Genomic DNA, 16,889 nt, shown 5'->3' on the forward strand with positions numbered 1-16,889 from the left:
AAGTATAAGTCGGAAGAAATTTCGAAAAAACTCCTGATCAGAACGTGAATCGAACCCGGACCACCGACATGATAATGTGTGACGCTAATCACTCGACCACAGAAACACGTCTCCCTAATTCGTGAGTGGTTTGAATTCACGAAAAAGGGGATCATTCCCATTTTCTCATACAATTATGTCAATACGGTTCTACTTATGCATTTGTGAGTTAATATTCATAAACCACTGCGAATCAAATCCAGTGTTCGTTCTATGAACACAATGAAAAGAGGAAATATTGCATCTTAAACACTTCCCATTGATGCACATAGTGTTTTCCAGCGCTCAGTCAACGGTGAAACGATGTCACAACAAAACAATCATCATTGTTAGTTTCTACTTCACCTGTTTTTTACAACTAACGGCGAACAGATTTTAATGATTCGCATAACAATTATCGAGTAGTTCAAACTAATACAGCAGCCAAGCATATTCGAAATATACCACTGCGGATCAAGAGAATCTTAATCGCACGCTCGAAATCCAGATGCAATGTTCGTTCTACAAACACCACGAAGAGAGGAAATACTGCAATTTAAGCTCCGCCGTTTCATGCTGACGCTTGTGTATTCTTTGTATGCTTTGACGAGTGCCTCAGAAATCGCGGAAAAATAAAGTTAGGACAAAAAACAAGGTGATTTTCGTAATATACGTTTCATTTTCTATTTTTCAACATAATCGCCGTAACGTTCGAGGCATTTTTCATAGCGTGACGAGTTTTTCTATCCCGAGCGCGAAGTGCGTAGCATCCAACTTTTTGAAGTACGATGTAACTGCGTCACGAATTTGTGTTATCGAATTTCTTCAGTGTTATCGAATCTGTTTCATCACCGTACTATTGTGAAGTTTTGGACCGATTAAGAACCGCGATTAAGAACAAAAGGCCAGGTTTATTGATGAAAGTAGTGTTCCTCATTCACGATAATGCGCGGCCCCATTCCTTTCCATTTCAAAATTATTTGCAATGGTCACATTATAATCAAACAAGTGTTGACGTGGGACTACGTCTAACCGGAGGATATGGGAGTGAAATGAAAATCTAAACACAGAACATGCAGGGAAAAAATGAAAGATTCCGAATGCTTACAACTCGAACATTTCTTAATAGATCGGAAAGATGTTTGCTTCGATCGATAGTACATATTTCTACTCGTCTATCACAATTAATAAAATGTTATTTTCCATGAAATCAACAATTGAATAACTGTAATAACAATAAGTAAATTTTTATGGGTTGGAAAGTTTTGGGGTCTATACAAGGCACATTTATAACGAGTTCAAATCTCACTCCCGACATTCTTCCGAAATGGGAGTGAAGTGACGAACCAGCCAAAAGTTGAAAGTCGCTAGAAGTCACAGAAAGATAAAAACTGTACAGACAGTTAATATCATACACTTTGTAAGATAACAAGGAATCGAATTTTGAATTTTGTTATTTTACAGCAATACAATTAATGGCAGTGAATCAATAGTCCGAAAAATTCAATGCAAGCATGATTAAAGCTTTGTATTTTCATGATTTATGAATTTTCCCAATGAAACTGTTTACTTTTTCATAGTAAAAGGACGCGAGAGGTGAACAAACAATGAAACATTTCTATTATATAAATTAAAATGTCAGGAGTGTAACATTAAGTATGACTTTTGATCTTGAATTGTCATAAAATGTTGACACGTATCGTATGAAGATCATACAGAAATCACATAGGTCTGACAAAAACAGTGCTATCTGTGTGCCAGACCGGAACTTCATCCAGTCATGTGTCATGAATAAATTTAACTGTACAAAATTGCATACTGACTCAAAACAAACATAATACAGACGATGTGTTGGCGGTAAAACATAAATAGGTAGATAGGAAACAACACAAAACAATGATTTTACATGTAGTAAAGCTACATAAATCTACAAATGTATCGATAGTTTGTATTTACTTCAAGTACTCCGTTCAATCCCCTTCAATGAAAATGAAAGGAAAAATGGAAAATTCCAAACAAGAATCGGTTCACCTAAAATGTTTTCGATATCATTCACTTGCATATGCACAAACATAACAGTCGGTCGGAGCGTTAAGGTATCAATTTATGTATGTTTAACTATACGATTGTAGGAAATAATGGTAGCGTGAAAGTGAATGAAACATGTAAGTTATAAAACCTCTTCACAACCATCGCAGCGACGCTTGTAGTTGCTCAGATTTCAGATCAGCAACATATTTCATAAGCAATAAAGTAATATGGCGTTTGCTAAAACATACGTGCTATCGCAGTTCAGCGTAAGACTGTAAACGTTGACAAGTGAAAGTGATTATATTTCTTCAATTTTACAATTACAGGCCAAATTTGTATATGCTTTATATCTCGGTGTTCTATTGTTAAGCATCGTCGATTCTAAAGTGTAAGTGATTTTCAACAACAGGGAATATTAGTAATGAACCATTCTTAAAAAGTAAAAAGTAAAGCAACCCAGCAAAATAGTTTACCGCAATGGGTGGAAGATGGTTCAGATAGGTGAAAACAACGCTTCAAAAATGCTGTGGGACAGGGCCCTGCTACAGCCTCTTCCATGTGCTCAAATGATGTCAACAACACCGGGTTCAACATCAGTGGAGTTCAAAAAGTTCAAAAATGCACATTTCAGCTGACGTAGCTGTCAGTAGGATTCAAAACCAATCAAACCGTCTCAGTTGTTTTAGTGCTCGAGAATTGTCATCAAAAACATGTTGCTATTCAACCATTGCCTATAGGCAATAATAATTCATAATACGAGTGTGAAAAATTCGCGAATTGAAAGAGGTATCGCGAATCAAAATTCAGAAGTGATAGACTTTCAATTTATATAATACGAGTGCGAAAAATTCGCGAATTGAAAGAGGTATCGCGAATCAAAATTCAGAAGTGATAGAATTTCAATTATATAAATTGAAAGTCTATCACTTCTGAATTTTGATTCGCGATACCTCTTTCAATTCGCGAATTTTTCGCGCTCGTATTATGAATGGCAGTTTGATGAGAAAGGGAGGAGGTAATCACTTGAGGGTGCCCATTTCATTTTAGGGTGGTTCGACAAATCAACTTTTTCGCCTTTCTCCCAAAAAATGACATTTTTCGAAAATTCATAACCTTTGAACTACTGAGCCGGACTAAAGGGCGCCATATTTTTTTAATTTTTTCTTGAAAGCTGAGTATTTTTTACATAACATTTTGAAAAACCAGAGATGTGATTTTTTTTCGTTTTTAAGTTATGAATGTTTAAAGTTAACGGATGACTGAAAAAATCAAAATTTCCCCACTTTTTCCAAAAAAAAACTTTTTTGAACAACTGGACCGATTCAAATGATCGACATATCAAATTGAAGCCATTGAAAAAAAATATCACATTTGCGAAAAATTTGGAATTTTGTTGATTGGGTTAGTTTTTCATAGTTTCTCGATTAAAGATAGAGGACGCATTTTTTTTAATAACCAAAAATCAAAGATATATCTTTTTTTATTTTGAGTTATAGTTTTTTTTTTAATTTAACTTGTTTTCAGTCTTCGTTCAATATTCCTATTTGACTAGACTAGATCCTTTGACTATAATCCAATCTCTTCGCAAGTGTAGTATTTTTCCAAAAAAGACTAGTTATTTGGCTTTAATTTTATGACCAGGCTAGCTGACCAGGCAAACGTTGTTCTGCCAAATAAATTATTTCTAGTGAATATTTTGGGTGTTGAATAAAACACACTAATGTATTGTAAGTGTGTTTGAATATTTTAACGATCTTTAAAATAAATCGAATGTGACCGATAAAAAAACGAAATCAATTGTTTGAACGAGAGGTTATATGATGTTTCTTGGTGTATTTCATTGACGTAACTGACATATTTGATCTCTTAAAAGTTAAACGTCAACGGAAAAAAGTAATATAAAAAAAAAGTTGTCGTAAAGTAGAAAAAATGAAATATAAAAAATCAATATTTATTGCTGTCTCCTTGTTAGAAAATACGTGCATGTGATTTTCAACATGGCTTAGTTTATAACAGCTTGGTCTCGTTCATAAATTGGAAAACAGCGATACGCCAGCTAACTTCAATGGAGCTGATTAATCGGCCTGTTTGGAATCGCGTTATTTTATCGTTGTCATTCAATCGAGGAGTATTCACATCGGTAATCTAAGTTTGAAACACAGCCATATTGCTTTCTTTATTCATGGATGTTTTTATTACTCTTCACCGATTTGTAGAACTCAATATTCATATATGCATATGAGTGATCGGATTTTACAATTCGATCGAAATCGACTTTTACACTCTTAAATTCGTTCGCCTTGTCGCGAAACAATGGTCAAAATAAGTCATCCGTATTTGTGGTTCAATTTACTCTCTATCTGATCGGCATAATTCCGGAAATAATTCTAAATTGTTGAAATTTGAATGAAAATTATTATCCGATTTCGTTTGGATGCTAAATTTGTTTTGAATGTGTTTGAATGCTAAATTTTGTTTATTCCACCCGAAAAACCATTACTACTTTTGCTTCATAGAAATGGAACATGGAGACCAATGTTGTTTACGTCGAATTGCGTGGCAAGGTTGTCACACTAGCTCAACTCGATTGGACTTGAGCTTGAACAGAATGCAAAATTGCGCTTTTTCCATTCAACAGAATACAACCAACAATATGTGGGGACGAATACGATCGAACTTAATTTTGTGTTTGAACACACGCGCAATGTCATGACAATGCATTGCGCTTTGGCCTGGCTATAACTAAAGCTGTGTCGGCGTTGCTCATGATAGTGTCTCGCAAGTGAATGTATTATTCCTCGCACCGCTTTTGTTGATTGTGTAGTAAGAATTGCAGTCGTTCAATCTTTACCTTCGCGTATATGTCGACCATAAATTGTTGGCACAGCTTACGATATCTTGAATTGGCGTTTCTTGACCATGTCAAATCACTATATGATAAACATAAAAATCCTTCGAGCGCGCCCTCTGTTTGTTTCGTCGCATGTTCATAAATATTAAATCAAAATGAGAAATGATGTTCATAATGAATAAAGTATCTGTGACGGGGTCTCGTTGGTCTAATGTTTATGCAAGAGATTTTTCGTTAAAGGAACCCTTCTGACTTGCACTGTACTCACGCGTATTCTTGAGTTTGCCACTCCAGAATACAAGGCGTATTGTTCGTCATAGAAATCTCAACTATTTACTAATAAAAATGACGCAAGTAGTACTACGTTGAGAAGGCAAACCTTGGGAACGTTATTCTCGTGTCATCGTGCTATCATTATTCCAGCAGCGCTTGTGCTTTGGATCTACACACGTGCTCTCCAGCTGATGTTTTATCAGGGTTGATGGCAATAGCGTGATTGTCATTTTGTAATCCGGGCAAATGTGATTTGAAGAATTTCAATAACTCATTGTGATCATTCAAAATGGCTTCCAGCTCGTCGGAGATGCTCCCTGCTTTAGATGAATTGATGTTACTTGTGTATTTGTAGATGGATGTTCAATGAAGCGGGCGTTACGCCATCAGTCATTGCACAACTTAAATAAATTCGTTCTGTTGAAAAATCGAACAACGGTTAAATTATTAGAATATTTTTGACACAAAAATAATAAAATCGCAATTAAAAATAGGGAATTGGGGTCAAAATTTAAGGTTATATGTATGGTATGAAGTCAAATTTTTGAAAAAATATCCAGATCTTTTTTTCTGCATAGAGCCACCCTATTCGGTATTAAATGTATGGTTATCGGTATCCTACCGGTATCATATATAGCTTTCAACCTATTCTCATACCTACGAAGTATTTTGAGTATAATTTCATCAAAATCGGTCGAGCCGTTTCGGAGGAGTTCGGTAACAAACACCGTGACACGAGATTTATATATATAGATTATCTGAATCGATTCAGTTGTTCAAAAGTTATGAATTTTTATGAAATTCATTTTTGAAGGAAAGGCAAAAAATGATTTTTCGGACCCACGGTTGATTGTGAAAAATCATATTAGGTGTACGTGTAACTTTCTTCCTTTTTACAACAGATGGCGTAACTTGATTATTATTCCAGTTAATCAAATTTCCAGACATTCGTTGGAAAGCTACCTTCATTGCGCGTCTTTTTCAGTATATAGTATATAGTATATTTCAGTATAGTTGAAGCGTAAACAACATAGTTTTTGCCACTTAGAATATGTCGAATTTCGTACCAACGAGAGTGTTTTGAGGGGAGTGTTACTCCATTACTTCTATATGAAGAAAAAATCTGCGGAAAGTCATCGCATTTTGGTGGAAGCTCATGGTGGCCATGCTCCAACTGAGGTTTGGACGTGGTTTGCACGGTTTAAAAGTGGTAATTTTGACTTGGAAAACAAAGAACGTTCCGGACCGCCAAGAAAGTTTGAAGATGAAGAATTGGAGGCTTTACTCGATCAAGATCCATCACAAACACAACAAGAACTTGCAGATACACTTGTATTAGCTCAGAAAATCATATCCGATAATTTAAAAGCAATGGGAATGATCCGAAAGATAGGGCATTGGGTGCCGTATGAATTGAAGCCACGAGACTTCGAACACCGTTTTTTCACGTGCGAACAACTGCGAGCAACGTATGGATATTCCGGCCAAGCATCAACATCGACGGCCGCGCGGAATATTCATGGCTAGAAGGTTATGCTGTCTACTTCGTGGGACCAGCTGGATGTGGTGTACTATGAGCTGCTAAAACCAAATGAAACCATTACGGGGGACCTCTACCGACGACAATTGATGCGTTTGAGCCATGCGCTAAAGGAAAAACGCCCAAAATACGAGCAAAAGAACGATAATGTTATTTTGCAGCATGACAATGCTCGGCCGCATGTTGCGAAACCGATCAAAACATACTTTAAAACGTTGAAATGAGAGGTCCTATTCCACCCGCTTTACTCCGTCCGATTACTATCTTTTTCGATGCAACATGGCCCGGTTGACCAGCATGATCGCCTCTATCGTTCAAATAGACGTTTGATTGAGAACCACCATTAGTCCATGTTTCCAATTATTACCACAGGCGGCACTGCGATTGATGTACAACTTCATTCATTGTTTACCGATGCAACTTAATCGGAATGTATTCTGATTCGGATTGCGACTCGGACACGACCTCACAATATAACTGTGTTGTCGGACGGACAGCAGAATACAAAGCGGAAGTCATAAAAAGAATCAAGGAACGGCATACAAAAATAGGACTTTATTGGGTTGGAAATTCGTTCGACAGTCCTGGAGCAACAAACGTATCATTGTGCTTGCCATGCACCTATTGGACGATTTGGAAAGACATAGTTAGTCCTCAATAAGGAACTGTTGAAGTACACGAAGAACATTAAGCTGAGTGGCAGGTGAAGCCTGCTCATTTACACTGCGTTTCACAACTATAGAACCACTCATTTTTTCTGAGTTTCCAGAGATATGTAAGAAGTCGGTTGAATTGAAGTATATAGTGTAGGATATAATAACTATCTTAATTTAAAAGACTGGTCATTTGAACTTTATTGTGTTGTGTTCAGGCGCGAAACATTCAAAAAACAAAAATTCCAGTGTTTCATATCTATAGAACCAGATGGAAAAACTCTCACTCCTTTACAAAATTAACGTCGATTTCACATGAATTACAATAAGTTTGTAATTCGTAAGTCATCTTTTGTTCTCAATCAGTTCAAATAACCCATTCAATGTGATTTTGACCAAGCTGCGCCATGTTGTAGTGTGTATCTCGTTCTATGCAGAAGATACTGCTCGTTTAAGCTCTGCAAATCACTCATACTGCTTGTAAGCTGCTTCTACTATTCACTATCACTCCTCATAAGTACATGATAGTGTTTTGATCTTGTAAACAAGCTGACCAGTCCAGAATCTGAAGCTTTTATTCATTAAACCATGCGATGTTCTTCCGAATTTTATGAATTGATGCCAAATTACCCACATTGTTTTTGATGTAAAAACAGCAGTAAATGATTCTGAAGTACTTTGTTGCACTTTTGTTCTATGGCCAGTCTTTTAAATTGAGATAGTTATTATATCCTACACTATATACTTCAACCGACTTCTTACATATCTCTGGAAACTCAGAAAAAATTAGTATAACGTAACGCAAAGAATATTTTTAAAATATTTCTGCATTCCTTATCCCTTAGGAGGCAAACAAATACTACTTATAAACGATTCAATTGTAATGTACTGGTTTCAGTTAGTACAGTTCAGTACAGTTAGTTTGTTGTATTGGTAAATCAATATGAACCTTATCGTCCCGCAACATCACATGTGCTTCCTTAGATAGTGTCAATAACGAACCAGCTTCTGTCATTTCCAGCTTCTTGGCCACTACGTTGATTTCATTTCATACAGTTCAAGTTAAATAATCTTCAAAAACTTCTTATATTTGGCAACTGACGCAGCAGAGATCCAGCGGATTATTCCTCCCATTATACGACGGAAAAATTCCATTTAACTTGTGACTCGAAGAGAAATATTGAAGCGCAAATTTTCGAGTTTGGTAACACAATCTATTTGGTTAATCAGAATACCAAAGATAAGCATACAGTGAATCTAATTGCAGAGAGCAGAGGTCGAAGCTACTCGGAAGAAAAAAAAAGACGGGTGGGTAATGTCGGGGACATAACCGGAGTGACGTAGGACTATACAAAGGGGACAGCTTTCATTCAGGAGTTGAACTGAGACGAACTCTACGATCTGTCGAGAAATAAACGAGCTATAAGCGTTCTGAAAAACCAACAGTAAATACAGGGACGGATGACCTTCGGATTAAAGTCCTTTCAAATAAGAACAAATCAGCAGGAAATACATAGCTCATCATGTTGCTCCTTAGTTATGTTTCTATACAATGCAGATGTAACGTCAGTCAATTTTCAACATCAGTTATCAACTAAAGAAAGCAGTTCTTGCTACCGAGAAAATTCGTTAATGCCATCCTGCATACAATGTGTTGTCATTTGAAGCCACTTTTAATTCGGAAACCATACATGGATTTGTGAAAACTGAATGATCAATTTAAAAAAACCCAACTTATTGAACTTGAACTTATTGGTGTTCAAGAACAAGCATAAACAAAAAAAACAGTTTATATATGTCATATTATGTCACTTTAGAATGCATTGGTATTGTGAAAAACTTTTAATAACTCTTCTTTGAATGGTTTAATGGCCCTGAAAAGCGCCGTGTTTTACGGTGGCTGGTTTTGCCACCAAAGCAGTCTGTTAACACCGCAGGGCAGTAAACCAAACACAACAGTATATTCGTAATTGGCGTACCTTAACCTGTTCGCTCTTGCTCCGTATGTCAGTGATATGAGGGGAAAGTAAATAAAAACAAAAAACCAAAAAAAAAACAGATAAAACCAGTAGTGCGAATACGTTGTGAACACAAATTTAATTTTATCAGTGAAATAGTATTGAAAAAGGGTATATATAAGGGAAAATTCGAATGAAAAGTAATTTATGTTTATATTTATTTGAAAATCATATTAAAGCAGTGCTTTTAATTACGTTTCAAGGTTCTTTGGCGACAAAAGGTTCGTTCCTCCATTGAATAACCTGAAATAGAAATAAAATTGGGAATTAATTAACGATCGAAATTGTAAGTAAATAATCATGCAATTCATAATTAGGATGATACTTACCTGTGTAATATTGAACAGGTGTAGAGCAGGAAAAGCCGACGAATAATAAATAAATTCGTGGACGGTATAAAACGGTTGTAGCGTGCAAGAGGGTAAAGTGTACTACTTCTTGTAAGTTAAGTGATAGAATTTATTGAATTTGTAAACTAATAAATATAATTATTGCAGTTTGAACTGCCACAAATCACGGGCTGCTACAAAAATTTAGTTCAATATCCGAACATTCTCAAAAAGAAGTAAAGAGAATTGGATATCTTCAAATCGCTATGGCCAATTCTACACCGCCCGTTCTGGATCTAACGCAGACTCCATGTGCATCGTGTGGAGAAATTTCAACCGAAAATGAGGAGATGATTGGTTGCGATGGTTGCCAACGTTGGTACCATGTCCGTTGTGTCAAGCCCGATGCGAAAGAAAAAGACACATGGTACTGTGCAGGAGAATCATGTCAACGGTTGAAGAGGAAGACAAATCGCGCTAAGAAAGCTGGTGATGAATCGGATCACTCCAGCGCCAAATCCGACTGTGCGCTTACTCTGGAAAATAAGCTGAAAGCGATGGAAGAGAAGCAAAAACGCATGGAGCAAGAGCTGGAGATGGAGATGAAAGGAAGCGGATGCTGATGGAGAATCAGCTGCGCGAAGAGGAAGAAGAACAAAATAGAAAGATACAGGAGGATATTCTGCGACAGCGGAAGGAGCAATTGAAACGAATGGAAATGAGACAGCAGTCGTTTGATCATGAGATGAAGGCTATGGACAAAGCGATGGCTCGGTTACAAAAATCCACGGTTAAAGTATCAACAACTAAACAGGTTGATGCCGGTGAAGGAACATCTGGGGAGCAGAAGAAAGTACCTAGCGCGAAGGTCGGGAAGTTAACGAATGAAAATTTGCTGAAATTGGAAGCTGCTCAAGATGGAAATGTGGATAAAAATGGTGACATTGAAAATGATTCCGATGATGAATCAGAAGACGAATCGGAGGATACATCCGATAACAGTTCGGAGAAAAGTAAAGGAACGAAAAAGAGTGAAATCACGAAGAACGCCGACCGGTTAAGCCAACACGGGCAGGGGCAGGTACGTGCCGCACCCACCAAAACACAGTTGGCAGCGAGAAGCGGAGTGAGTAAAAAGTTACCCATGTTCTCAGGGAAGCCAGAAGACTGGCCGTTATTTTACGGAATGTACCAGGCATCCACTGAGGCCTGTGGATATTCAGATATCGAGAATCTTGTAAGGCTTCAAGAATGTCTAAAAGGCCAAGCCCTTGAGATGGTTCGCGGACAGCTTCTTCTACCGAAATCAGTCCCGAGAGTTATAGAAAAGCTGCGCCAGTTGTACGGTCGTCCGGAGAAATTGCTGCAGAGTCATCTGGAGAAGGTTCACAGATTGGAACCACCGAAAACTGGCAAGCTAGCTACATTCATCTCTTTCGGAACGGCAGTAGAGCAGCTGTGCGAGCACCTGGAGGCAGCGGATCTCAAACAACATTTGGTAAATCCTTTGCTTATTCAAGATCTGGTCAAAAAGCTCCCGGACAACGACAAGCGTGAGTGGGTGCGCTTCAAGCGAGGAAAGAAAAAAGGTTACGCTCAGGACGTTCCTTTCCGAAATAGTCTCGGAGGCCTGCGAGGCGAATGTCAATATGGAACTTACCACAAAACCTTTCCACGATAGTCGAACAGGAAAAATCCAAGGTAAATCGAAGGAAAAGGGAGCAGTATTCAATCACAGTGAAGCTGGTGGACATCAGAGAAATATGAACCCATGCAAAGTGTGTCAGCGTACAGATCATCGGTTGCGATATTGCCAAGATTTCAAAGCCATGGCATACGTAGACCGGATGAAAGTTGTGGATCATTGGAAGCTGTGCCACGTGTGTCTGAACGAACACGGATCGGCGCAGTGTAAATTTAAACTGCGGTGCAACGTCGGAGAATGCAGACAGCCACACAATTACCTTCTCCATCCGAACGACGGTGCAGTTGGTACTAGCGCGCACATTTGGACGAACAACATCACTCTGTTCCGAATGATCCCGGTTTGTCTCCATTGTAAGGGAAGGTCTATCACCATCTTAGCGTTCTTGGATGAAGGTGCTTCGGTAACCCTGATAGAAAAGAGCTTGGCAGATCGTTTGGGGGTTGTTGGAGTACACGAGAAGCTCACCATAAAGTGGACGGCTGACATCGCTAGAGAAGAGAAGGATTCGAAACGAATGAATCTTTGGATTTCAGCGGTTGGTGCAGACGAAAAACTGCTCTTGAAGACAGTTCGCACAGTCCAAAAATTAATGTTGCCTACACAAGTGTTAGACGCAGGGAACCTCGCGCGACAGTATAAGCATATGCGGGGTCTGCCTATTGCTTCATACAATGGACGACCGGAAATGTTAATCGGGCTAAATAATATTCACTCATTTGCCCCGCTTGAAGCAAAGATCGGAGCAGTTGTGGATCCGATAGCTGTACGGTGCAAGCTTGGATGGTCGGTTTATGGTCCGACGCGAACGAATGTCAAAACGAATGGTGAATTTATGGGATTCCACCATGAAGTATCCAATGAAGACCTTCATGAACTGCTGAAGACTCACTACACGTTGGAAGAATCAGTAGTTAGTATTCCTTTAGAGTCTGCTGAGGACAAGGGAGCTCGCGAAATCCTCGAGAAAACAACGAAATGAATCGGTGACCGTTTTGAAACTGGGTTGATTTGGATGACGGATGATCCACAATTTCCGGATAGCTATCCCATGGCTTTGAATGAAGCAACTAGAGAGGAAGTTAGAGAAGAATCCTGAGCTCTATGCAAATGTTTGCAAGCAAATCGACGAGTACCAGGAGAAAGGGTACCCCCATATTGCTACCCCGGAAGAACTCGAAGCAATTGTTTCCAATAAGGTATGGTATCTCCCACTTAATGTCGTACTAAACCCCAACAAACCAGGTAAGGTACGCCTCGTGTGGGACGCAGCAGCTACTGTACAAGATGTCTCTCTAAATTCACAATTATTAAAAGGCCCTGATATGCTAGTATCTTTGGTTCATGCAATCGTTGGGTTTCGGGAATACCGAATCGCCATAGGCGGCGATCCACGTGAAATGTGTTGTCAGGTTCATCGACAATTGCAAGCGAAAAGTTTTAGGGCTACCAGTATTAACCTTGAAAGCAACGGAAAATCAACAACGCCACATTCTGGTACCGGTACTGTCGATACAGCGTCCACTCGAGAGAAACGAGTTTCGAAGAGCACAGATTGTTCTGTGGAAGCAAGCACAATGCGACGGCTTCCCGGATGAAATGAGTACGCTCGCCCAGAATCTTGACCAACAACCTGGTGAAGTTTCACCAAAGGTGGTGAAGAAAAGTAGCTGCCTCTACAAGCTGACCCCGATTGTGGACAAAGATGGCGTGCTTCGCATGGACGGAAGGATGGAAATGTCGGAAGATATGCCGTTTGATAAAAGGTTTCCGATCATTCTGCCACGAAAACACGCGATGACGGAGAAGCTGATTCAGTTCTACCATGAAAAGTACGGACATACTAATCGTGAAACTGTGATGAACGAACTTCGGCAACGGTTCTGGACCCCAAATGCTCGGACTGCCATTCGCCAAGCAACTAACAAGTGTGTGTGGTGTAGGGTACATCGATGTCAGCCACGTATCCCCAGAATGGCGCCTCTTCCGGTGCAGCGCGTTACGCCCTATCTGCGACCATTTAGCTCTGTAGGTATCGATTATCTAGGTCCGATAGAAGTTACTGTGGGGCGAAGAAGAGAAAAAAGATGGGTTGCGGTGTTCACCTGCTTGGCCGTACGAGCGGTACATCTGGAAGTGGTGCCTAGTCTTTCAACACAATCCTGCTTGATGGCTATCCGAAGATTCTGTTGTAAGCGAGGAGTACCACAGGAAATATTCTCAGACAATGGGACATGCTTCGTGGGTGCTGACAACGTACTAATGAAGATAAATAGCGACTGTGCAACAAGTATTACAAGCGCTACCACAGCGTGGCACTTCAATCCTCCGGCGGCGCCACATATGGGCGGTATCTGGGAGCGAATGGTGAGGTCCGTAAAGGAGGCGATGAAGACGCTGGACGATGGACGAACGGTATCCGACGAGGTTCTGCAAACAACGTTAGCGGAAGCTGAGGATATGATTAATACCAGGCCGCTAACGTATATGCCACAAGACTCGGCAGAGGATGAAGCGATCACTCTGAACCATTTTCTTCGTGGGTTGGTAACTACTGCAGACTTGATCGTTCAACCACTGAACGCAGCGCAAGCCTTGCGAGACACTTACAAACGTTCACAGTACCTAGCGAACCGAATGTGGGAGAGATGGAGCAAAGAATATTTACCAACGATTAATAGACGCACTAAGTGGTTCGAGGAACAGAAACCGTTGCAAGTGAATGACTTGGTCTTCATAGTAGACGGAAAAACACGGAAGAGCTGGATTCGAGGGATTGTGGAAGAGTTGCATCCGGGATCAGACGGAAGAGTAAGACAGGCGTTAGTGCGAACGGCTAGAGGTGTATATCGGCGACCTGTTGCAAACTTAGCGGTGTTGGAAGTCTGATGGTAAATCCGGAACTTCCGGATGTTACGGGCAGGGGAATGTTAACACCGCAGGGCAGTAAACCAAACACAACAGTATATCCGTAATTTTTTTTTTTTTTTATCTTCGCTTATTTTTCGTCGGCCTATTTCCGCCACTTCAGTGCCAATCACCGACATCAGGGAGGCGACTCCACCTGTTCCTACCTATCAGACTCAACAACTCATGAGCCGGGCCAACTTCTTTTACTTCCCCTCCGAAGGAAGACGTAACCAGAGATTTTTCGCCTCAGAAAATCCCAACGACGCCAGCTGGGATTGAACCCGGGCCGATCGGATTGTGAGGCTGTTACGCTAACCACACAACCACTGGCGCCGTCTTATATATATCCGTAATTGGCGTTCCTTAACCTGTTCGCTCTTGCTCCGTATGTCAGTGATATGGGGGGAAAGTAAATAAAAACAAAAAACCAAAAAAAAAAACAGATAAAACCAGTAGTGCGAATACGTTGTGAACACAAATTTAATTTTATCAGTGAAATAGTATTGAAAAAGGGTATATATAAGGGAAAATTCGAATGAAAAGTAATTTATGTTTATATTTATTTGAAAATCATATTAAAGCAGTGCTTTTAATTACGTTTCAAGGTTCTTTGGCGACAAAAGGTTCGTTCCTCCATTGAATAACCTGAAATAGAAATAAAATTGGGAATTAATTAACGATCGAAATTGTAAGTTTACGGTTTACGGTACGGTACGGTTACGGTTTACGGTTTGAAAGAAAATAAGATATTTTTTAGTAGTAGTAGTAAAAAGTTTATTTATTTACATTGATTTATGTTGGCATATAATTTACATTTCAAGTGTTTAGCCTGAAAGACCTGTCAGCTTTGATTAGAAAATTTTATATTTGAGTGACTAATAGTCCCTGTTATTCAATTGGAAGTATACTAACATTTGAAAAATTTTCTCCTCAACAGGAGATGATTAAAGTGAAATTGAAATTTAATATCCTACCTAACTAAAACTAACTTAAAACTAAGCGAGATCATTAATGATGCGATGATCCGATCTTCGGCAAGAATCTCTGAACCTAGCCAGAATTAGTACTTTCCTCTCTTCCAATATTTGAAGACCAGCCAGACGATGGATTTCAGAGTTTCTCGTCCTTGGAGGACTGTCTAGAACCATTCTGAGCAATTTATTTTGAGCTATTTGCAATTTTGCATGATGTGTATTTGCGCACGACTCCCAGACTGGCAAAGCGTACTCCATTAGAGGAAGAAATATTTGCTTGTGAATAGCACATTTATTTTTTACCGATAATGCAGATTTCCTGTTGATAAGGGGATACAATGCTTTCATAAGGATGTTGCATTTGTTCAATGTTTTGTCCACGTGGGAACGGAACAGTAGTTTACTATCGAGGGTGAGACCAAGGTAAACTACTTCCCTTGACCATTCAATGGGATTGTTGTTCAAGTGAACAAAAACATTGCTAGGCGAAACAAGTTTAGGTGAATTTGAATGCGGAAACAGGATGGCTTGAGTCTTAGTCGCATTGATACGAATTTTCCAGCTATCAAAATAGTCGGACAAAACATCCAGGCCCTTCTGAAGTCTTCTCGCCAGAGCACGGATCACTCGACCCTGATGATGGCAGTGTCATCAGCGAATAAAGACAGAATGCCGCCACCCGGAAGGGGAGGAACATCTGATGTAAATATGTTGAACAGGATAGGTCCTAGAACACTACCCTGAGGAACACCGGCATCAACTCTGAAGGTATCAGAATGGGAATTCCCCAAGAAGACTTGGAACGATCTGCCCGCTAAATAACTGCTGACGATCTTCACAAGGGAGATCGGGAAATTGTATATATGCAGCTTAAACACAAGGCCATCATGCCAGACATTGTCGAACGCCTTCTCGACGTCCAACAGTGCCATCGCCGATGTTTTCGAAACATTCTTGTTCCGCCTGATGATATTAGTAACCCGTGCGAGCTGGTGAACAGAGGAGTGACCCTTCCTGAACCCGAACTGTTCCTGGAGGATGATGTTGTTCTGGTCTGAGAACTCCAGTAATACAATCATCTTTTCGAATTATTTCGAGATAGAGGACAAGAGACTGATTGGACGATAGCTTTTGGCATTGGTGGGGTCTTTACCATGCTTGTGAATTGGAATAACTTTAGCTGACTTCCATTTAGAAGGGAAGTAGCCAAGTTCCAAGCACTTATTGAAGACTGCTGTCAGATGATTGAAGAAGTCAACACTCAGGTTTTTCAACTCCAGATTGACTACTCCATCAATGCCAGCAGCCTTCATGTTTTTGGTGGATTTCAGAGCCTCAATCACCTCATCAGCTGATATTTTTGAATCCTCAGGTAAAACTATTCGTTGTTCAGCAATTCTTGTCACCACCTCTGCTACAGCAGGCTCATGCGGGCTAATCATGGCACGACCTAGGTTGTGAGAATTTACAAAGTGCTGACCAATTGCATTGGCCTTCTCAACAGGTGTGATGAGCATAGAAGAATTAGAATTCTGGTTAGCGGAGGAAAGCGGAGGGATAGGTCTTGGCTTATTTTTTAGAATTTTC

At 39.6% G+C, this 16,889-nt stretch overlaps 2 protein-coding genes across 4 annotated transcripts in view; both read left to right on the forward strand.

Moving 5' to 3' along the window:
* The first annotated feature begins 2,213 nt into the window (after window positions 1-2,213).
* The window catches only part of LOC129773787 (uncharacterized), a 48,904-nt gene continuing 34,228 nt past the window's right edge, over window positions 2,214-16,889 (forward strand). Inside the window, exons 1-2 of the mRNA XM_055777435.1 lie at window positions 2,214-2,315; window positions 2,376-2,437. Coding sequence (XP_055633410.1) covers window positions 2,277-2,315; window positions 2,376-2,437 — 101 coding nt within the window. The 5' untranslated portion in view covers window positions 2,214-2,276. The remainder of the gene's footprint in view (window positions 2,316-2,375; window positions 2,438-16,889) is intronic.
* Window positions 9,366-16,371, forward strand: LOC129778361 (uncharacterized). 3 transcript variants are annotated; one of them, XM_055785227.1, is made up of 5 exons: window positions 9,366-9,524; window positions 9,588-9,670; window positions 9,732-9,824; window positions 9,882-14,870; window positions 14,934-16,371. In XM_055785227.1, exon 4 carries the CDS (start codon window positions 13,018-13,020, stop codon window positions 14,305-14,307), a length of 1,290 nt encoding a protein of 429 aa, XP_055641202.1. In that variant the 5' UTR covers window positions 9,366-9,524; window positions 9,588-9,670; window positions 9,732-9,824; window positions 9,882-13,017; the 3' UTR covers window positions 14,308-14,870; window positions 14,934-16,371. The 3 variants fall into 2 exon arrangements, with proteins under 3 accessions (XP_055641202.1, XP_055641204.1, XP_055641203.1); XM_055785228.1 differs by having other exon boundaries at window positions 9,882-16,371.

Source organism: Toxorhynchites rutilus, chromosome 3 (genome assembly GCF_029784135.1).
Source record: "Toxorhynchites rutilus septentrionalis strain SRP chromosome 3, ASM2978413v1, whole genome shotgun sequence".
Classification (NCBI taxonomy): domain Eukaryota; kingdom Metazoa; phylum Arthropoda; class Insecta; order Diptera; family Culicidae; genus Toxorhynchites; species Toxorhynchites rutilus.